This window comes from Corvus hawaiiensis, chromosome 17, assembly GCF_020740725.1.
Source record: "Corvus hawaiiensis isolate bCorHaw1 chromosome 17, bCorHaw1.pri.cur, whole genome shotgun sequence".
Taxonomy (NCBI): domain Eukaryota; kingdom Metazoa; phylum Chordata; class Aves; order Passeriformes; family Corvidae; genus Corvus; species Corvus hawaiiensis.
In genome coordinates this window covers 15397985-15420072 of record NC_063229.1, presented here as the reverse complement: position 1 = coordinate 15420072, position 22088 = coordinate 15397985, and the positions used below count along the sequence as shown (strand labels likewise).

General features: G+C 47.7%; 1 protein-coding gene across 5 annotated transcripts in view; it reads right to left on the bottom strand.

The window, feature by feature from the left end:
- Window positions 1-22088, bottom strand: part of NFATC2 (nuclear factor of activated T cells 2) — a 79908-nt gene that overhangs the window by 32845 nt on the left and 24975 nt on the right. For all 5 annotated transcript variants that reach the window (XM_048321819.1, XM_048321818.1, XM_048321821.1 and 2 more), the window contains exons 4-6: window positions 19209-19411; window positions 17054-17226; window positions 7527-7667 (exon numbers count right to left, since the gene is read on the bottom strand). In XM_048321819.1, coding sequence (XP_048177776.1) covers window positions 7527-7667; window positions 17054-17226; window positions 19209-19411 — 517 coding nt within the window. The remainder of the gene's footprint in view (window positions 1-7526; window positions 7668-17053; window positions 17227-19208; window positions 19412-22088) is intronic.

Here is a 22088-nt window from a genome sequence, read left to right as displayed (position 1 = left end):
CAAAGGGCAGCAGTTGCACTCAAGATGATAAAATATTCTTGGATTTAGACCCTGAGGTCTTACCAGCCATGGCTGCCTCATGCAGTATTTTTACTGTTGTGGTTCCCTGCTCATTTAATGGTTTGTCTTCGTTGGCAAGTCTTTAACACCACAGGTCAGTGAAATGTTCAGGAAATAGAGATTTTTGTGCTGCTTCAGGGCTATGAGACTTAGCATTAAACCCCGATGAGAGATCTGATTGTGTCAGCACTCTTTGGAGGAATGAATGAGTTGTTGGAAGAAAGTAATTCTACCCTTTCTAACTCCAACTGCGATCATACCAAAAGTCTTGCTTCAAACTGGGGGAAATCAAAATGTCAGTCTGCATTAGGAACATTTTGGGTGATTCTCCGCAGCCCCTTATAGGACTTTTTTTAATTAGCCAATTAAAGGTTTTCTGAACCAGTTACAGCCTTTACACATTATTCAGGATCCCTTACTCATGACTTTGGGGTCAGTAACTAGCAGAGAAACAAACCTACTGCTTTATTTGAACAAGCATGACTGATGGACTGAGAGGCTCAGGAAATGCTCTTTGCAGTTCTCTGCAGCTGAAGACTAAATATACAATTGTGCTGATCCTGTATGGGATTCCACGCTTGCACGTGATTTTAGGCCTGCAAATGTACATTGCTTTTCAGTCAAGCATTACACAAATTACTTAATGAACAACCTGTTACCTTCCTCCCAGGCAGCAAACCATGCTGGTTCCCCAGAGAAACCAAGCCTGGTGACCAGAGGGGCAGGGCCCTGACTGCACATTTCTGCACAGTCCCTCTGGGCCTGCAGTGAATTGTCCCCATTCATTGTGTTTCTTGGAAGGTCTTCCAGAAAAGCACAACAGTTATCTCTGTCAGCTTTTATCAGTAGATGACAGACATCTCTGGAAAACAGAGAGGGGTTTTTAGAGCCACCCCAAGAACAAAGGGAGAGCAATGAATGGTTTCCAGCAGGGCAAAACCACTCTGGGAAGCAGAAACCTTATGGGGAATGCTCACTCAGAATCTCTGCTGCTCTGGACAAATTCCAGACAAATTCAGGGACAAATTCTGATTTCAGCTGGGAAGTTACTTGTGCAAGTCAGCACAAGGTTGCTCAGCATCTGGTCCTGAGCAGTTGCCTCATTCTAAGCTCTAACTTCAAAATGATTTTCAAACTTTAAAGGCAGCATGAATGTATTTAAAACTCACGGAAAGTGGAACTATAGAATTTTTCCTGAGCTTCATTTTCATGGATTTCTTTTTCTTTCTGAAGCAAGACTGCACACTGCAGTTAATGGAGCTCTGTTTGTTATGAGCAGAGGCCAGTGCCTTCACTGCACTGAGGACAGAAGTTTGAGTCACCAAGGCCAAAGATACACGGTCTAGGAGGTAAAAGGGCAATGGATTAGTCATCCACCAGCCAGCCCAGCCCCAAATCTGACATTTTGCACAGTGAGAACAAGTTTAGAGGAGATTTCTCCCCATCTATTGTTGAGGAATTCAATTCACATTAAAATAAAACATAAATACAGTAGTTGAACAGTGAAGCAGCAGGAACAGTATTTCATTCCAGAGCTCTTCCAAATGATTCCTTATGCCAATTCAACAGAATAGATTTGTTGTTTTTTTAAGATTATAAGTGTGTTTGTGTGTGTGTGTATAAATTATTAAACAAAAGCTTCTCTCAAAATAAAACCACTGGGAACCTCCATGTAATAAAATGAGTCACACCAGGATGCGATGACTAAGTGGGAGAACAGGGAATTCCACTCCCCATGCCAGCTTTCTTCATGATCAATTTTCTGTCAACAGGTGATGGGAGCTTGTCTCTCTGCCTTTTGTTTACGCCAAGAATTATTATTATTTTTTAATATTCTCCCTAAACAATTAAGCTGAATAATCAGGACCAGGCACACTTCCATCAGGCGCCCCCGTAGTGAACAGTGAGCCAGGGAATCCAGGCCAGTAGTGGCTGCCTGTTTAATAAGGATTTACCAGCTGTAAAATTCCAAAATCTTGTGTCATACGGGGAAACCTTCCAAAACACTGGATTCCACCCTGTCTCGCTGAGTCTCTAACAGCTATGGCAACTCCGTTTCTGCAGCCACTCTCTTCTGCATTTTTCTGTGTGTGAGCCTTAGATTTTTTCCTGTTTTGCAGTGTTTTTTTGGGATTCCCGGTCAGATTGCCCCGTGGGATTACAAGAACACCTGGGGCATGCAGCGCATTCCAGCCAGGGGAAAATCTCTGGGGAGAAAGGTTTGCTGGCTTTCAGCAGCTACAGCAGCAAGGAGAAGCAGAACGGGCCCCATTTACCCTGAAACTTTCTAATCTGCACAGCAGAACCAGGCAAACCAATCCTCCTGAAGAATACTTGTTATTCCTCAGTGTTCACACATGGTGGGACCTGCTGACACACCTTCCTGCTTCGTGTAGACAGAACACACAAAACAGACACTCCACGAGACCAAAACCTCCCAGATCTCCCGACCGGTGACACCTCTTTGGAGGGGGATGCCCAGGCAGGCCCCGAGCTCCCTTTGCTGCTGCCCTGCCCTGGGGCACACGGCAGGAGAGGTGGCCCTGCAAGGCGAGCACCTCCAGCTGATGCAGAATCCAGGTGGGCCTCCCGGAGACAGCTCTGACTGATTCCCCCCGCTCCTCCCAGCCTTCTGCAGGTTCAGGGAGGAGGGGATTTGCATCCAGCTTTACATGCTGGCCCCCAGCCACAGCCTGCACGGAGCAGGGAACGTGCTCTTTGAAAACTAGCAGGAAAATAGCAAGGTAACCAATTCATTTCATGCACTTTCTGTACAACCTCACGTATTGCAAACAAACGGAACCATTTAAGATTACAGTACCACTTTCAGCTTTGCTAACTCTGCAACTATTCCCAGATATTTGTGCTCTTTTTCCTGTCCTTTCCCATTAAAAAATCCAAACAGTAGTTTTTTTCCCCAGATTCTGGGATTTTGTATCAGGATAAGATGCCTTTTAAACCTACACTTAATTCATGCTCAGTGGTGAATGGCATCTGTGACTGAGTTATGACCTAGTCCTAAGATAAGTCCCATTCCTCTCAGTTCTTCAAACTTAAGTTCATTAATTTAGAAAACCAGTAAGTGACTGGAGCTCAGCCCTCACATTCAATATCTGAAGCTGTTTATTTGTTCAAGTAGCAAACATCTCTTTTGAATGAACCTGGGAAAACGCTGAAAGTTTTTTAAAAAGCTTTTTGTCCATTTTATCTTGAATTTGCCTGAGAAAATTGCATCATTACTGTTGCATTATTAAGTTCACAGAGTTAATTGCTGAAAATAGTTGCTATTTTCTGCACTCCCCAGGAATTTCTGGATCGTTCATGAAACTGTCAGACTACAAAGAGGGATTGAGCTCCCTGTTTGGAGCACGGTGAGGAACTGACACAGCAGAAAAGGGGAACACTGCTGTAAGACAATGCTGGAATTTCCTTTCACCTGTCCCACAACGAGCACGATCCTATCATCAAACCAACACACCAGCCACCTTCCACCCCATTAAAGCTGCCCTAATGCCGTCCCGGTGCGGTGCCCTATGGAGCACTGGGCTGCACGACTCCTGGGGGCTGCACGACTCCTGGGGGCTGCACTCCCCCACCACACATTCCATGGCTTGTGGGGTGCAGCATTTCGGGCACTGTGCAGACAAAAGCCTCAACCCCAGCACCCCCACACCGAACACCACAGCCTGATCCTGCCCTGGGCTGAGCTCTCCTGCAACCACGACACATCCAAGCGTGTTCAAGCACCACTGCTGGACTCTAGAGCTGGACAGATTTATTTTGTCACAGGGGCTGTGAACATCCACACTTGGGGGCCCTGGCAGCTGCAGCAGTTCAAAGGGCACAGCAGCACCTCCTCTCCTTACCCTGCCTGGCCCAGCCGGGAGATTTATGGTGGAGCCACTCCAAGGATGGACGTTGTGTTTGGGTTGTTCCTCCACCACCCACATTGTCCTAGCGATGATTCACGATGTCCATGTGGCCACCAGAAGAGTTTGGCAGGGGAAATCACAGTCCATTTGCACTTTTCTCCCAGAGAAACACGAACTGCCTCTATCACTGACAGCAGAGCAGCAGTAACCAGTACACAAATGGGAGTAAACACAATGCACCCAGCATCTGACTTGCAAATTACTACATGACAATTAAAATAAATAAAAGGGGGAATTCCAAATCTTTTCTTTTTTAACTGCACTGCAAGATCTGGGCCCCAACCAAGCACTAACACCCTTGACCTTCACCATATTGCAAGTCCTTGATAGCTCCAAGACTGCTTTTCAAGCTCTCTCTTCCAGATCAAAACTAAGAGAATACAGTCCAGTATAGTTGCTTCCCCTGACCTACTTTAATTTAGCTGGGCTCAGTTACATGTCTCCAAGTTCAGATCTTCAAACTCCTTCAGCCAAACTCTGCTTTTGTGTGCTGGGATTAGGGAATTCATAAGTTCCCCTGGCTCACAGCAGCTACATTTTATGATCTTGCATCAGAAAGAGAGAACCTCAGAAAGAACTCAAAACTCTAAGGCCTGCATGTTGATAAATTTTAGCATTCAGAAACATAATGCTATTTATGCATCAGCATTTCAAACACAAGGACTTTATCCCCTCAGAGCACTGAGCTCCAGCCCCTTCACTCCGTTTCCTGCTGCCATTTCCTGCCGTGAGCCGAAGCTGACACTGTCCCAGCCCTGTCCCCAGCGAGCTCCCTGCGGCTCGCGTGCCACGGGACACTCATTTCACACTGACATCCCGCCACAATTCAGGGAACTGCCCTTATTTTCCAGGTATTGCTATGGAAAAATATACATATCTGCAGTTCTATGAAAAGACAAATAAAACCTGCTCATTACTGCTCACGGAGACACGTATTTTTGTCACAAATGTGACCAGTTCCATGTTCCTCTGCATTGCTAGTGGTGGGTGAAGAATTGTCTACAAGATCCAGAGGAAATGGAAAGAGGTTCTGAGTGTTCCTCTGAGGGATGAAACCTAATGTACAATTGTGATCCTCAACAGCAGCTTCCTCAGTTTTGCAAAGCACGTGAGTGATGCCTTCCCAGCACCCGCTTCACCCAGATCCAAGGGACACCCAGAGTTTGGAGTCTATGGAACAATAAAAGGAAAAGATCTAGCTGCACAAAGATACTTGCACAAAAGTTCTTGGGGAAAAAACAGCCTTGCTACTCTCACCTAAAAACACTGGACACACAAGCCAAGGAGCTGTGTGGAGCACAGCGTGCCAAAAGCTGTGGGATGGTTACCTACACTGCTGCTCTCACCCTTCTTGTTACCAGTGCAGCTAAAACTGGTGGCAGAAGTGGGAAATCCAGCACCACTTGCTAGCACAGACAAGGCTTGTGAGCTGTTAAAATGAAACTCTAAGCAAACCAAGCTTCCCCTGCGAGCTTGCTGCATCTTCCTGCCTTGACAAAGGTGTGATTCTTTCACAGGCTGCGGGGCAGCGGCGCGCTCTGGAAGAGACACAGCCTGCTGCAGTTGGGGTCAGGCAGAGCTGTGCTGCTATCCACCCCCAGGGTGGTGGCTGTGGCTTACTCTGCCCCTGAGCAGCTCATCAGCACTTTCTGCATGGGCTGTGCAGGGCAGAGGAGCTGTGGGTGAGCTGCTCCTCCTTCCACCCAGGCACTGCTCGAACCGACACCCGGGGCTGCACAGCTGGGGCTCCTTGCTCCGGGCTCACGCAGCCCGAGGCAATGGCAACTACGAACAGACATCGTAGAGATCCTTAAAATTGTCTGCAGTGCATAATGAGGGAAGCTGAAAGTCTCAGACACACAGGATCCTGATTTTCAGGTGAGCTGGGACACTCATCAACCTCTGACAACCCAGGCACAAAGCAATTCTCAGTTTGCTGCACTCAGCCATGCATGAGCTGTGTATCCAGCTCAGCTTCTTTAGACACATCTATTAAATAAAGCAATCTTCATTTAAAAGCACTCCAGGGCACCTCTGGCAGAGGTGCTGCTGCATTATGGAACAGCACATGGACACACAGAGAACCAGCTCAGCACAGAGTCCCCCAGATAACCCACTGCAAACCACACAGACTTCTGATTCAGCCCAAGGATTTGAACCTGGACCTCCCATCCTCTGAATTCCCCTTCTGCCAGTCATTTTTTCAGAGTCCAGCAGAGTGAGACTGCCTGCAGAGGCCAAGGGCTGGGGGGGAGGCAGGATATGGAACACCAGCAAGCAAATCCCTGCTCCAGACTGGGCACTGCTGCTGGGATAAATCCTGTCTCCCCCCTACCAGGAGGTAAAAAAAGAGGAAAAAATCCCTGCAGTTTCCCCAGCAGCACAGAAAAGCTTTAGATTTAGTGTGGAAAATGTTGTTGTTCTTTTTACTTTCTAACATCTCGTCCAGCCAGAGCCTTCTCTGCTCTTATATGGAAAGAGGGGCAGGGCATTTGGGATGTTTCCTCGAAATGGCATTAAGAGCTACCTCCTTTGAATGGATCATCTCCTGTAGTTACTGCAAAACATTCTTGGGACAGGTAGCACTGCAGGCTGCCAAGATGTTCCTGTGTACCCTCTCAAAACGCTGACATGGTGGAACAGTGGCAGCACAGGGGGGAAGGAATTAATACATGGGCTTGAAAGGAAACAGAGCGTGCCAGAAGAATTCCTCTGACTGCACAGGCTCATCTGAACCTCCACAGCTCTTCAGAGCCTTTCATACCTGCAAAATCAGCCTGGCTTGCTGCTGGTGTGGGAGGGAACTGGGACCCACAGAATGTTTTCCCCCACATCACCAGCTGGTGCTCATGTACGTTCATGAATGTACATTCCTTTCTGGCTCGATTCTCACTTTTTCCCGATGGCATTACCCCATAGATCATGCACATGCTGTTCACTTGGGCAATGCAATCTCCTAAATCCCTTGCAAGTCACTGGATACATCACTTGAGATGCCTCTACCTCAGTTCACCGACAGAAAACTTCCAAGCAACAAGCTTTCTTAACAGCACAAGGGGAACACAAAGTCTACAATAAAAAATATGGAAGGAGAAGTGATGTATTCTCATCTCTCATTACATGTATAAAAATAATTTGATATAAAAAGATGTATTACGTATGTTTTTTCTCCACAGACTACTAAAGGGAAGAAAACACAATCTTTGCCTGTAGTTCACATCAATAAAAAATGTTCATTTCAGTGATGAATTCTACAGTAGTATTCACTAAACATGAGATTGAACAAGCACAGAGGAACATGTAGTGCTCATCTCCTTTCTCTGATAACAGATCCTGTCCCTGCTGATTCCCAGTGCCTGGATTCTTTTGAAGCAACAACACAAACAGTTGCTCCCAAGTCTAATTTTACTCACATGGTTTTACCTAAATGAACAGGATTACTCACTCGAGTAATCATGAGCACAAATTTTATGAGATTTGGCACTACAGATCTGCCTTATCCCACTAGGGAAAGTTAGGAAAAACCTGCCTTACCTGATGTTTTTTCTGTGAACACCACCTTGGACTCTGCTGTGAAATTCTGTCCAGTGAGGATCATCTGTTGTCCTCCATAAACCAGGCAGCTGTCGATGTCTTGTCTTTCAACCATTGGAAGCTCATGAGCAGACCTTTGGGCTGTGGACAAATTGCAAACATGAATGAAACCAGCTCTGTTTTACCAGGACTTTCCAAATCTTCCCAGAACTATCCACAGATCGATCTTGTCATCGTTACCATCCGCTGACTGCCAAAGCAGCTTCTCCAGGGTGCTAAATTTAGGTCTGAGAAGGAAAAATAAACTTACTCAAGGCATTTTATTTGGAAACATTCAGGAGTTGGCTGCAGTGGTTCAGCTGTGCTGGCCCTGCTCCTTGTCCTTGAGAAAGGACAGCTTGGATGAATGGGCTGAAACTTGCCCATGCCGGTTTCCAAGAAAACGGCCAAATTTTCAAGTGCAGGCACACTACAACCCTAGAGCCCAAAAATTCCACCTGCACAGAGGATTCCACTGAATAACACTGAATTCCTTCAGAGGGGAAAAAAAACCCCAGAGCCTCTTCTCCAAAATCCCACTGCCTCCCACAGGACAGGACCTGGCACAGGGGGGTTGCCAACAACAGCTCCATCTCCATCTCCATGTGTGGGCACCGAGCCTTGGGCTCACAGGAGGGGCAGCCACGAAGCCCCAGCTGCATCACGAGGGGTCACACTGGGACTGCTGCAGCCCAGGGTTTTTCCAAGCATGTTCTGCAGAAGCCTGAACATCTGAGGAGCAGGGCCCTGTGTCACAGACTGAGTCTGATTATAAAAGGCAAGGGAAGAAAAGGTAGGGTGGGATCTAGATGGACACGGACGTCATCAAGGCTTTCTACGGTCTTTACTGTTCTTGGCCACGAATTTGGAGCGTGACTTTAGCAAGTTATTCTCTCTTTCCCCAGCCAGAAAACCAGGACAGCACCATCTCTCCACCTACTTTCCTCTGATCCCATTGAAACAGCCACTTGCGTGGTGAGAAAAGCTTTGGAGAACCCTGGTCACCATCCCTGCAGAGCCATCCCAACTGCTATCAAGCAGCGGGAGCTGAAGAAAGTGAAGATGTGAGAACTGTTCCCTACAACACAGACAGCTGGAAAACATCAGGAGCTTCCCTGTGACCAGACCAGGTGGGCAGCAGCTTGGGGCTGGTGAACTGCGAGTTCATGACCTGCACTCAAACTCCTCCAGATTCATCCAGCCCAACTGGAAAGGCCTCCAGAGGATCCTGCTCATCTCTTTCCCAGCTGCCTTGGCTGGATTTTAGCTCTCCCTGACAGAGACCCTGAGCACTTGTGTCTTCACTGAACACCGTTGGCTGCTGAGCCAAGAGTGAGGAAATGTGATCCTGTATGTTCAGGGCTGGCCCTGACTCACACACAGGCGAGGCTGGGCTGTCTGTGACCTGACCTGGCACTGCTCTACTGCTCTGCAACCCTCGCAAAGGCGAAATTCTCTCGTCACCTGGAGAAAATGTCGGAATATTTGGTGAGAAAAGTCAAGCAATAAGCCTTTCATAGCAACTTTTCTAGCTCTGCTGAACCCTTCAGTCATGAGACAGAGACTTTGCTCTTATGAAAGAATAGAGGTAATTCAATAGCTGTAACTTTCTCATGCCGTTTGAGAGGCGTTTTTGAAATCTATTTAGAGTTACCTTAGGACTCATTGTTCTTTTCAAGTATATAACAACATCTGGCCTAATATACTGCCAGTTAAGAATATATATTCAGATCATTTGCAAAGAAGCTGATAATTTCTTTCACATGGCTGTAAGATTAATTTCTTTCCCAAAATACTAACCTTTTTGATGAGTTCATAATTGGATTTATCACAAAGACAGATCTGTAACCTCAAAGGCTGAAGAGTAAATAGCAATCATTAAAAAGCATGTCTGCAACAGTTGAGAAAACATTTAAATATTTAAGCATTGCCCTGGACACTCTTTATTCCTATTCAATCACCAAATTTCACTTCCAAAGCATCCTAACTCATCAAAATTCCAGATTAACCTACGTCTCTTTCCAACCATTGTGTTCATAGAGAGCTTGGTACCCGCCATCCCACAGATCAGTGGTTCCCAAGGCTTTTTCAGGATGAGGAAGGACAAATTTTAGCCTGGAAGTGACTCTGACTCATCTCAATTACATTTGGAGCTGCTGCACCTGGCATGACTTTGGGCATCTCCAAAACTGTGCTTGCCCTGAGCCAGGTGGAGGCGTGCAAACCTCATGTGCCTGAGATGGGCTGCAGAATAATCCCATCTGAGTTCATCTCAGCTCAGTTCCAGCTGAGCTCCCCAGTGCAGATACCACACTAAAGCGTTTCCCCTGCCCTGTTTCCCCTGAATTCTTCTCCTCCCTTTGGGTGCTTTGAAATCCTTTCCTAATAATAAAAACCCAGCTACTTTTCATTTTCCAAAGTCTCCTTTTTTCACCCAAGCCTGTAAGAAGGCTTCACCCCCTTCCCCATTTCCACCAGTACAGAGGTTCAAGGTTCAGTGTGGAGCTGCCTCAATAGGATTATTTTTTTTTCCTCTGCAAGAAATATTAATTGCTAATAAATCCCCTTCCTCTAAGGCTCATGATGGGTGGACTGCATGCAATAATTTCACACTATTCCTTCTCTTCCCCCAGGGGCTGGCACTTCATAAAGTGACCTACAGCTACTGGAGTTTATGAGCTTTGAATAAACAAAACACTGTTGATTTAACCAGTTGGGGTGTTTACTTTCAATAGCAACAGTTACTGACATAAGGCAGCAAAGCAAATGCTATAGAAATACTCACGCTTGGCCTGAAGCAGTGTGTCAACCTATTAACAGGGGACACTATTTTTCTATTTTATTTGACTGTTTGCAAATCAAGATGTCATGGATTGGTGGTGCCAAGAAATACAATGCATGCAGTGACACAAGACAGAAAGGGAGCCACTGTCTGAGAGCCCTGCAGCACCTCCAGTGAGCTCAGCCTGCAGGGAGCAGCCCCTGCTGCCCACAGCCCACCCAGGCTCCCCTGCAGCCCATGTTTGTCAGGGCTCCAGCCTTCAGCCCTCTCCCCATGCCAGCAGCTGGACAAAAGGTGAAGATGGCCTAAATCTCTGGGCCAGCAGGCTGAACACTTCCCATGGGATGCACGGGCTGCAGGCTGACCTCGAGGAACTGTGCCAAGGCAGGCAAAGGTGGCTCTTGCTTCCCCACCTGCCCACAGTATTGATAACTCTCCTTTTGCAGTGGAGAGATTTGGCTTTTAGGGGGAAAAGGGGTATTTTGATAAAACTGATTACCTGGAGAAGTCTGTTGCAGCTCCCAATCTCCCCCATGAGAGTGTCACCCATTGCTGCTGGGAGGTGACAAGGGACAATCTCAGCTGGAGCAGCCTGGGACAGTGGAAGGTGCCCCTGCCCATGGCACGGGGTGGCACTGGATGGGCTTTAGGGTCCCTTCCAAGCCAAGACATTCTGTAATTCTGTGATGAATCCCTGCTAGAGCAAAGCCCCTCCACACTCTCTCCAACACCTGCAGCACTGACTCCAGATACAGGTTCCCTGTTGTCCCCATGCTGACAATGAGATGTCAGAGACATCTTGTCCTTGTGACATCTGATCAGGAGGAGCAGGACTGAGGCTCACGAGCAGCTTAGTGAGGACAAAGCCACTGCTACCTCTGATTGACCCACAAGCCAAGTAAACCAAAAAATGTGGCTGTTTAAGAGGAGTGGGGTCACAGCTTGCACCCTAGTGCAGTGGCCTCACCAGAACAAATATTCAGATCCCTCTTTGGACAGCCCTGTCCTTACCCTGCCCAGAGCAGCCCCAGGTCATCCCAACTTTGAGCTGGGACTCACCACCCCTGACATGTCTCTCCAAACCCCCAAAGGCTTTTCATCCAGCAGCCAGGGATTCCTGTTGGGTTTGAGAAGAGCAGATAGAGCTGGATGTCTGCTGCTAAAAAACCCCTGACCCCTGGAAGCAATAGCAGAGGTGTAATTTGTTATGGGATTAATTCTTCCACCTCAGTGCAAACCTCAATGAGCCAAAGTAAATATTTCATTCCTGCTGTCACACTGGGTTTATTTACCACGAGCTGCCTGTGGTAGGGTTGATAGGAGCAGAGCTGCTGTGCTCAACACTTCTCCAACTCATTAATGTCGTGAGAGACTTTGATCCCCTCCACCACTCCCTGAAGCATCCTGAGCTCTGCAGTGGGAGGAGAGGCAAAGGCTGGGGAGCCATGGGAGGACCAAGGGCAGGAGACATCTCCAGCAACCAGGGAGACATCAGCAAGACACCCTAGAGACGAGCAAATTTCTGATCAGAGGGATGGGATAATTCACCTCCTGGAAGGAGTATGGAGCAGTGGAAGACTTAGGAATCAAGTAAATAAAGCAAATTTCCAGCCCTCGTGGGGAAACCTTGAAAATGTGGTCGAAACACTCTGAGAAGAAGAACGCAGTATGACTGACAACAGTTTCTAATTTGCTGCCAGCAAGACTTAATCAGCAGTTTGTGCAGAGCCATCCAAGCAAAAAGCACCAAAAATAGAGAGCTTTTCTCCACCTCCTCCTCTGCACATAATTTATGATGTCCTCGCAAAGGAGGAGTGACAAGCACCGATGGCAGCAGTGTCAGATAAGTGTGATACTTTCTATGAACTGCAGCCAGCTCACCAAGCCAGTGTGTGATTAATGACAGGAAAACCATGGCCTCGGTTCACTTGTCTGTCAATCAGCTCTGTGGGCAAGCACAGCATTTCCCTTTAATCCCTTGTGGAGGGCATCTGCTCAGCTGAAATTCTGCTCAGCAATCCCTGCTCTGTGTGCTGTGCTGGGCTGTTTGCTTTTACCACCAGCAGCACTGCAAAGACCACAAGTAACCAGGAGTTTACCCCTGGAGCAAGGCTGGCAGCCTGCAGAAGGGGCAGGCATTTCCCTTCGCTCTGACTCAGACCTCAAAGACTGAGATATTTTGGTTGCACGTTCAAAGTGGCAGATGTTGTCAGAATTATCTTTTACGTTCTGTGCTTCGAGAGAGAAAATGTTCTCTTTAGAGAAAGCACCAGTTTTTCTGTCAGCTGTACTTGCAGCCAACTGTGAGACTGTCTTGAAGTTGAAATGAAAGGGGGAAAAAATTCATTTAACTCAACTGGAAACCATGATACTCCCATAATAACCATGGTTATGGTTAAACTTCCAAATAGGTATCTCCCACGTGCAAAGAGACCATTTGTTTCTGCTTTTCTATCTGAATAAAGCTAGGCTCCTTCTTGCCTGCTGCTGTGTTCCAACCAGCACAACTCCCAGCTGAGGAAAAGCTCTCACTGGCTTGCCAAGACAACATTCTTTTACATGACTAGCTCTTTCCTCTGTAGTTACTAATGTGTCACAAATCATAGGCTCAGATTGTCTAATATTATGGGAAAATCTACTAGAAGGAGAGAAAAATAAAGGAAACTTCCAGGGAAATTGATTAAAGGGAAATAAGAAATTTGACCCAATTTAATGGAACAAAATACAGTCAATAATAGAAACTATTTAAATTCCTCTAGATGGACACATGGTTCTTTAGCAATAAGTTTTGTTTGTTTTGTTTTTTTACCACCTAGGAACATCTATTATAAGAACAAGGTTTTTAGACTCCTTTTCTCGTGCCAAGTGCAATTTAAGTTTGCATTTTAAGGGATTCATGAGCACAGCTCAGGATCAGCAACCACAGATTCTACAAAGCAAGAACTGTGGCAGACTTTGGGAAGGTTTAACCAGGATCCCTTAGAATAAAATCTGGGGCACTGTGTGGGACACTCCTGAGCCTCACACTCAGACATTTGCATGAAGCAGTTTTTGGCTGCTGTCAGCCTGAGCAAAACAAGCTGCCCTACTACCCTGGACTCTCACCCTGCTCCTTCTCTGCTCCAGGATGCTTCAGCTGAGGAGTGAAAACACAACTGCAGAGGCTGGGGCACCCAGCCTGAGCTCCCAGAGATCATAAAAAACCTATCTCTTGGAGAGGGAGCCCAGTGTCAACAATTTCTGTAACACCAGAGATCACCCACTCCCGGAGAAATGAGCTCCAGCTCTTGGTGACAGGCAAAGGAATGGAACTGATGTTACAGAAATCGTCCTCATGGCTTGAAAACAACGGTCTGCAAGTGTCAGACCTCTCCAGGGGTGGTTTGCCAAGTGTCTGTGTTTGAAGGGACAAGTGAACTCAGTAACCCCTCACCTGCAATGTCACCAGCAGCTCTGTCACAGCCCTGCTGGCACAGCAAGAACTCGCCCACACGAGCTGGTTCCTGCCTGAAGCACTGACCTGTCCTAGCAGGGATGGACATTTGGACACACACAGCCCTGAGCAGTGAGGGGAGCAGGGAGCCAGGCCAAGCAGGACACTTGGCTCTCCTGTGGGGCTCGCTGTCATTTCACTGACTCAGCGTGGACCAACACCACGAGAAGGGATTTTTCTCACCTTTCCAGCACCACACCTACAAGAGAGTGGTTTCCTATACCTGGCTGAGTGATGGCTTGTTGCTACAATTATCAGAGGGATTTCAAAAATGCCTTTGCCTCCTCAGTGGCTTCAGCATAAATCAACAGGCAACAGGAGGAAAAAGCTGCTGAATGTGCAGGCTTGTCTGGATCTGAGGTCCATTTTAAGGCACAAGTGATCATTTAACAACACATCACCCCCTCAGTGCTCCCACACAGCTGCCAGGGGAGGAACTCACTGCGGATGATGCTTTGAACCTGTGAAATCCCCTCCGAAAATCTGTCAAGTGCTGAATGTGACACAGATGAGGTGGAACCAAACAGCGCTCTGAAATGCAGCTATTTCACAGCTCTTGCTTCACTGCAGCTAATGATCTGCTGACACTGGTGGGACTTCCTCGGGATCAGCTTCTGGGGAGGAGAGCACTCGGATACTCTGTTGGTAGCAACAGTGCTCAGGGGGAGCCTCGGGAAGGGAGATGGGCCGTGATCCTGGAGCTGCTGCTCTCTAGGGCCTTCCCAGAGGGACATTATTACTGCTGCCAGACAGAAGGGATCCCGAGGAGAGTCCCTGAGGGTAAGGGCTCTCAGGCGGCCAGGTCAAAAAAACCCGAACAAACCAGAAAATAAAGGGGAAAAAAGTGAATCCCAGCAGCACAGAAGGTGGGACAAGAAGAAAACATCGCCCAGCCCAGTGCCCCTTCTTGGCAGGGCACCTGAGCTTACCTGAGACTGCCTGGGAGCTCTGCAAGGTGTGCAGATCATCTGGGACAAGCTCAGGTTACCATCTCTAGTGAGATTTAGGCTGCATTACTAATATTGGCTGAGCTCACTGATGTTTTTAACCATCTTCCCAGAACTGGGCTGAGATCAGGAAGCGCTACTGAAATGCATAAACAGTGCTAAATATGCAACATACACACTAAATGGCAGAGGCTCATGCCTCCAGATCACTTCATACCCTGCTTCCATGAGTTCAGAAAAGCACAGTCCTTAACGTGTCTCTCCAAACTGCCTGTATATCTGTCCACTATTCCAAAAATAAAACTTTCTTTCCTTATTTCCTTGGGGACCAAATACATTTTTTTCTTGTAAGAGCTTTGCTGTTTTCTATGCAGCCAACAATTTAATACTTTAATTATAAAAATCCCCCACTAACAATACGCCACTTATACTGGTATCTCCACTCCTGGCTTTTTTATGCCCCTAAGACTCATCAATGCAAAGACATCTCGGAATAAATGCCTCAACATCTTAACCAAGGCACTGCCACAGCCCTCACTGCACAGGCAAATTAGGTGTGTGCACACAGTTCAGAAAAATGTGACTTATTCTGGAAACCGTGCCCGGATTTCTGCCTGAACACTCTGTGGTGATGGGCACAAATACAACGTGCCATTGTGGAAGGGCCCCAGAAATGCCTGGCCAACTCATACTTGCTTTTCCTGAGGAGAATCTGAGTAAGTGGGGGGTGATCTGTGGGGCTCCCTGCAGGATCCAGGGACCAGCCCCCTCCTGCCCTGGGCTGGTGCTGTTTTCCTGCCCAGAGGGTGTAGGAGTTACACCTGGAGCTTCTCCACCCAAGGAGCTCCTCACTGAATGCTTCCTTTAGCAAATGGACCTTTGTTTCAGTAGGGACACATTTGGGGTGGAGGCCACTATTGTTTCAGCCATCTGGTCCCACAGAGGAACGGGAAGGTTTCCTACGGACAGAGGTGCTGGCTACTCCCACTGCTGTCCCTTCCCCATCACAGTGCCCAGAGACTTCACTCAGCTGCTAAAATGCTCTGACAGTTGCTATCTTCTCATAAACATTGCCAAGAGATCATTCATACCCATCATCCTCTCCCAGCCTTGCTTTGGTTACTCATTTGTACAGTTTTTTAAAGAGTTGCCATCAATAATTCACTAGCCACTTTGACTTCCCACCCAAAACTGGCTCCTCTCATTCTAAGCAGTTGTATTTAAATAAAGTCTGCATCTCAATAAATAAAACTCACACATGAGAAACTCAATGGCTTTCTTCACTTGACTTACAGCAAGACACGTTCTGCTAAAGAGGTGAGTCATTCAACAAAGGGAGAGGAAAATTGTTCATTTTGTATTTGTGAAATCCCCAAACCGCCAAAAAGGCACCATTTACCAACAAAAAGCATCACAGGATGCACAGGAACCAGCAAAGTGGGCGGAGCCCTTCCAGAAATGACTGTGACACGGGGGGCACCTCATCAGGGGACTCTCTTTCTCAGGATCCAGTCCGTTACAATGAGTGGGAGGTGCAGGTTTCTGAGCTCACACACTTATGGGATTTGCACTTCAGAAATCAAAACTGCCAGTTTTCTTCTGTCCCTCAGGGGAATACCAGAACAACCTGTGCTTTCCCTGCTTCAGCCTCCTGAGCTGTGCACCCCTTGGCACTGACAGCTAGAAAAAACAATGACCAGAATGCACCTGAGCCTCAGAATCAAACCTGTCCCTCCATTTCAGCTGCGTTCCTGCCACAGCTCAGATGAGGACTCTGGTCACTCCTCTGGCACACAGGACTGACCACAGTGCTCAGTGCCGGCCCAGTCTGAACTCAAACCTCCAGCCACCGCCAGTTTGTGGATGACAAGTTCTGATTGTGCCTCCACTCAAAGCCAGGAATGCAGGCAGCTTGCACACTTGTGCTCCAACAGGGACAGTGCACGTGTGTCCCTGCACACACCCCCAACACTGCTCCTGCTCCCAGGGAGCACCGGACAGCAGCAAGATCCAACAGCAACGTGCTAACAAATAAACTTTGCAGAAGTCCCCAAACTTGGAGCTTGGAGCTTGCTGTCCTCACAAGCTCCAAGCACCTTGAAGAGCTACCAGCCCCCCCACAAACCTCCTTCAGAACAGGGAATGCTCGCGGGGAAGAGCCGCGGTCACTCCACGGCTGGCACAGAGGAGCAGAGCACGGTGGGTCTGCCCTCGGTGCCAGCCTGGAGCCACGGCACGGAGAGGAGCAGGCCCCAGGGATACTCACAGCACTCGATGGGGTTGGAGGCCGCCTGCAGGGACACGATCCTGCCGCTGGGCTCGGGGATGTGCACGCGGAAGACGAGGCGCACGCGCGTGTTCTTGCGGCCGATGTCGGTCTCGCCCTTGCGCAGCTCGATGTCCGCGTTGCGCAGCTTCAGGATCCCCGCGCAGTCGATGCTGCAACAACACACACGGCCCTGAGCTCAACCCCTGCTCGCAGCAGCTGGGACAGGGGACACTCAGGGGGATGAAGCTGTTTTGCTTCGGCCTCTGGGTTAAGAACAGCTCTAAGTACTTGCTCTGGTTAGGATCCAGATATTCCCATTTCAGCAGCTACAGGGGAAGAAATCCCAGACATGCAGCACATGAGGGATGCTGCTGGATCTCTCCCCACTCTCTGGCAACAGCAGAAGCTGCTCTCCAAGCATTATAGCTCCAAGTCTTATCTCCCCTGTGCTAAGGCAGAGCCCACCCCGGGGCAGGAGCCTCCATCAGCAGCTCTCCCGACAGCCCCGCTCCCAGGGACTGCACAGCAGCCCTTCCCACACCTGGGCAGGTTGGTTTAGGTTAGTTCAGCTCCGTGGGGAATCACAGCAGCTGAGGCAGCTGATTACAGAATCCCCACTGCCTGCACCATCCAGGCATGTGGAATTCAGCTCCAAAGCAGGAACCAAACTGCTCTCTCCTCCTTTTGCACAGGGTGGGTGCTACTGCTACAGCTGGGCTCTGCAGCCTGGCCCAGGTCACTGTGTCATCCTCCAAAGCCCTGGGACATTGTTCCCAGACAAGGTAAGAGCCTGGCAGAGCAGATATTCATTCTCCCATTCACTGTGTCCTGTTCACTGTGTCCCTGAACAAAGGGAGGGTGCAGGGAGCAGGATGGGGCTGAGCAGCAATGACAGGATTTGGATTGCTTAAATCAGCACTGCAACTTAGTATTTAGTGTGAGTGCAGGCTGGCTTCTCAAGAGTCCAGGGTAGCCTTGCAAACATGCCTGTGTTAGGAAAATGTGACAATTATTTGTCAAGCTCAGCAATAGTTCTCAGAGCGGGCAGTGAGCACTGCTACTAAGCAGGCACTGCCAGCCCATTTTGATATCAGTTCTAAAAACACATCATTTCTCTCCTTTTGATAGGAATTAAAATCACGTTTGGGGAGGTATAAGCCCCAAGCTGTTTCCTACACCCACGCTGTTCCTTGCCCTTGCAGATGTGCAGGGGTTTATTACTCCAGGGTTCCTTGTTAGGAATGAGGTATATTTTCTAAAAAAATATGAAGAAAGAATGTGGATTTTGTGATGAAGTAGGGGGGCCTAAAAATACAACTGCTCTGCCAATTTTGTCAGGATCCTCTGAAGGATGGAGATACAGCTCTTCCCTCTGCAGAGCAATCACTCTCATGCTGCCTGGCACACATTCAAGCCTGAAGTTTTCAGACTGGTGCCCACTTCATCCCTCTGCCTCCATAAAACTGGAAGGAGTAATACAGACAAGATGTGCCTGTACTTGCTTTTCTGTTAACCTATTACAAGAGGAGATTTCATGACCAGATCACTTGATGGAGCTCAGAAGAGATGTTTTGTATTCCATTAAATGTTGTAAAATTAATCATACACCTTTCCTCTGTCTGCTGCCCCTGCTCCTCACTTGTCCCTGCAGCATAAGGACTTAGATTCGAGTCTTCTTTTCCTGAGTGCACTACAAACCCATTCTGACTGTGAAGATGATGGATTATTAGTGAGACACTGGATGCCTCATCCCTGGCAGTGTCCAAGGCCAGGCTGGACAGGGCTTGGAGCAACCTGGGATAGTGGAAGGTGTCCCTGCCCATGGCAGGGGGTGGCACTGGGTGAGCTTTAAGGTCCCTTCCCATGTGAACCATTCTGTGATTACAGCAGAGTCACTGCAGCAATTGGAATAGGGAGCAGGGGTGCCTGCATGGTCTCCTGATGAATGGGAACTCTTCCAGCAGCTTTAACCCAAGGGCTTGTAGCTGGTTTTGTAAAAAGGGTCTTGCACTCATAAATCATCCCAGCATGCTGGAAAGGGGAGTCCCTCCAGAGCATCGTTATTCTTTTAAGTGACTCCTTTCCAAAGAGAAAGAACTTCAGTGCCAACTTAATCCGCCTCAACTTTGCTAATAAAAAGAAATCTACTTACGTTGCTTTCATGTTGTTTTTGGGTTCCAGGGGGATCTCTAAAACCTTGGTGTTGCCAATGATCTTCTCGTAGCTGGTGGTGGTGACGGTTTTGCCCGTGATGCGATGGACCTGGTAGAAGGCATGGGGCTTGAGGATGCGCTCGTCCGCGGTGCCAATGAAGATCTGCAGACCCAGGGGCTTGTTCTCCATGTACCCGTGCAGCTGGCAAGACATTAAAAATCTCCTATCACACACTGGGCCTGCAATGCCTTCAGGAAACCAAAGAGATTTGCAGACATGTATCTATAGCTATAGATAAATGTAGATTTCTGGCATTGATTCACCGCTCTTTGAAACTCATCCTTCCCCAAGCTGTTGGTTCACCTTCAGCCATTCCTCTTGCACTGCATTAAAACACTGCCTGTACAGGTAGAGATGGCATTTTGGGTCTGGGACTGAACAGCACAAGGATGTCTCAGTCGACCTTAGAGCCTGGGGTTTCTTGGCCTCAAGGACACAAACAGACTCTCCTGTACTAAGTAACATTTTTATAAACAGCATTTGCTGCAAGAAAGCCAGAACACCTCCATAGGCCAGGAGACAAGGAAACTTCTCCTTCTTTATTAACGTTCAAAATTACAAATCAAACCATTCTGAATTTCTCACATAACCAAAAATGAGAACCAGACATTTATCTACCGCATAGCCTGGGATCTAGCTGAAAGGGAACTTTATGGTCTGAGACATGCTAAATTTGTTTTCAATTACTCTGTCCACATACAAAACCTTGATGAAGCCATACAAAGCAAATAGTACTGGAAGATCAGAGAAAAGGAAGATTAAGCTAATGGTATTCATGGCCAAACCAGGGTTTTTTCCTTCTTTTCTTTTCACCAGTCAGCAGGAGGTATCTTTGCATAGAAGGATTAATTCCCCCCTGGAAGGGGACCACATGCAGCATCAATGCAGTGCTGGCAGCCTTCCTCCAGCATGGTAAATGTAAGGCGACACTCACTTCCAGAGCTATCATTCCTCATCCAGCACATATTTTGGAGGCACACAAAGACAGGGGCTGTGCCCCAGAGACCCCTCCAGCCAAGGGCCCGAGTGAGCAGCCTCTCCTTGCATGAATAGCTCCATTGAAGGCACCAGGCCCTAGGCAGGGGTTGTGCGAGACCAAACTGCAGAGCCCAGCCCAGACACCTCCGACACCTCGGGAGATGGTGAGGAAGGGAATGGGCAGGAGGCTCTGTGCAAAGCTGCCAGCTGGCTCTGGGAGCCAGGAGAGGAGCAGGGAGCTGGACTTGGAGCGCCAGGGTTGGGACTGGAGACACAGCGTGGCCAGGAATGTGATAAATACAGCGGCAGCCACGGGCAGATTTAGGAATGGATAAAGCGTATAGGAGACGAAAGGCAACAGAGACCAAAATGACAGATCTGCTGGGAACAGGCACTGATGGAGGAATCAGCCCCTGCTGATCCACAGCCCAGATCCACTGGGAGCCACAGGAAACTCACCCTAAGTATGGGACTTTCAAAATCCAGCATTTCCTGGCCTTCAGTGAAAAGTCATTGTATCACCAAAAGCCATGCTGTCTTCACAAGGGGCGAGGGGGAAGAGCAGTTTTTAATTACTGAGTGTGTTTATTGTCATGCCTGACAGAGTAATTCTTTGTGGATCCAGCTACAACGAGAGGATCCTTTGGACAGGAGGGGTTATTAAAGTGACAGCAAAGCAGCTTTTGCTCTACCCTCTGTCCTGGCAGAACAAAATCCCAGAGTTATGGGTGGGAGACCGAAATGGAGGAAAACAGACAATAAATTACTGAAGAAAATCTGCCCCCAGTGAGCACAGTCAGTAGCAGCTGTAACAGAACTGGCTACATACACAGGGTTTAATAATGACCACCTTTAAAAGTAATTTTAAGTGGTGTTTGCTCATGTACAGAATGAGTTCCCAAGACACAACTGTTCATGGCCATCCAATAACGTGCATGTCTGTGGGTGTGTGTTGCACAAATGCACACAGAGAAGACAGGAACTGATTCCCTGTTCATATGGCAATGTTTGTATTATCTGCTGGCCCAGGGGCATAAAACGCAGTAAAAGGCCTCCTGATCCTCCACAGGACCAGATTTTAAATCAGTTGTTTGGTCAGTGGAAGAAAGTGAAAGTAACATATTTTTGGTAATTTATGGCATTATGGCAATGCTGTAGGATGACATAATTGTAAAATCAGAATAGCATTATAAAACACAAATACGAAGAGAAAAAAATACATGTGAAAGAGTCAAGTGTCCCTATTTAAAAGGGTTTGTCCTAATCTTGAGCTAATTGATTACATTTTCAGGACTAATACAGGTGATCATTTACCACAAGCGTTTCCATCTACCTTTCACTTGCTATGAACACAGCAGGATGACTTAGGAACAAACAGTGGAGATGAACAGCCCACAGAAACACGCCAGGAGCTTTAAAATCAGAGTTTTACACTCAGCTTCACCACCAATTTATCACAGCTTCAGTCATGTCACACAGCCTCTCTCTTTACGTGCACCAGGGAACAGCGATGCTCACCCTGCTCTGCAGGGACAGAGTATCTGTGCTGCTTTTTTATAGAGAAAATTCACTGTGGGCTAGAATGAAAGGACACATCAGAGCTGTGCTTCAGAGATATGGCTCTTCTTAAAACTGAACTATTGAAGAGTGCCACTGTCAATAAACAGTCACCTCCACTATGCCAGGCAGCTGCTTTAACATTTAACCAAAGTGCTGATCTTTTCTTTGGCGAAGCAAAGGAGGAATAAATTTGACCCTTACACAAACTTTGAGAAGTGAAGATTTAAAATGCTTTTTAAAATAACTTTGAAATTAATTTTTCCCTCCCTTAGCAACAACC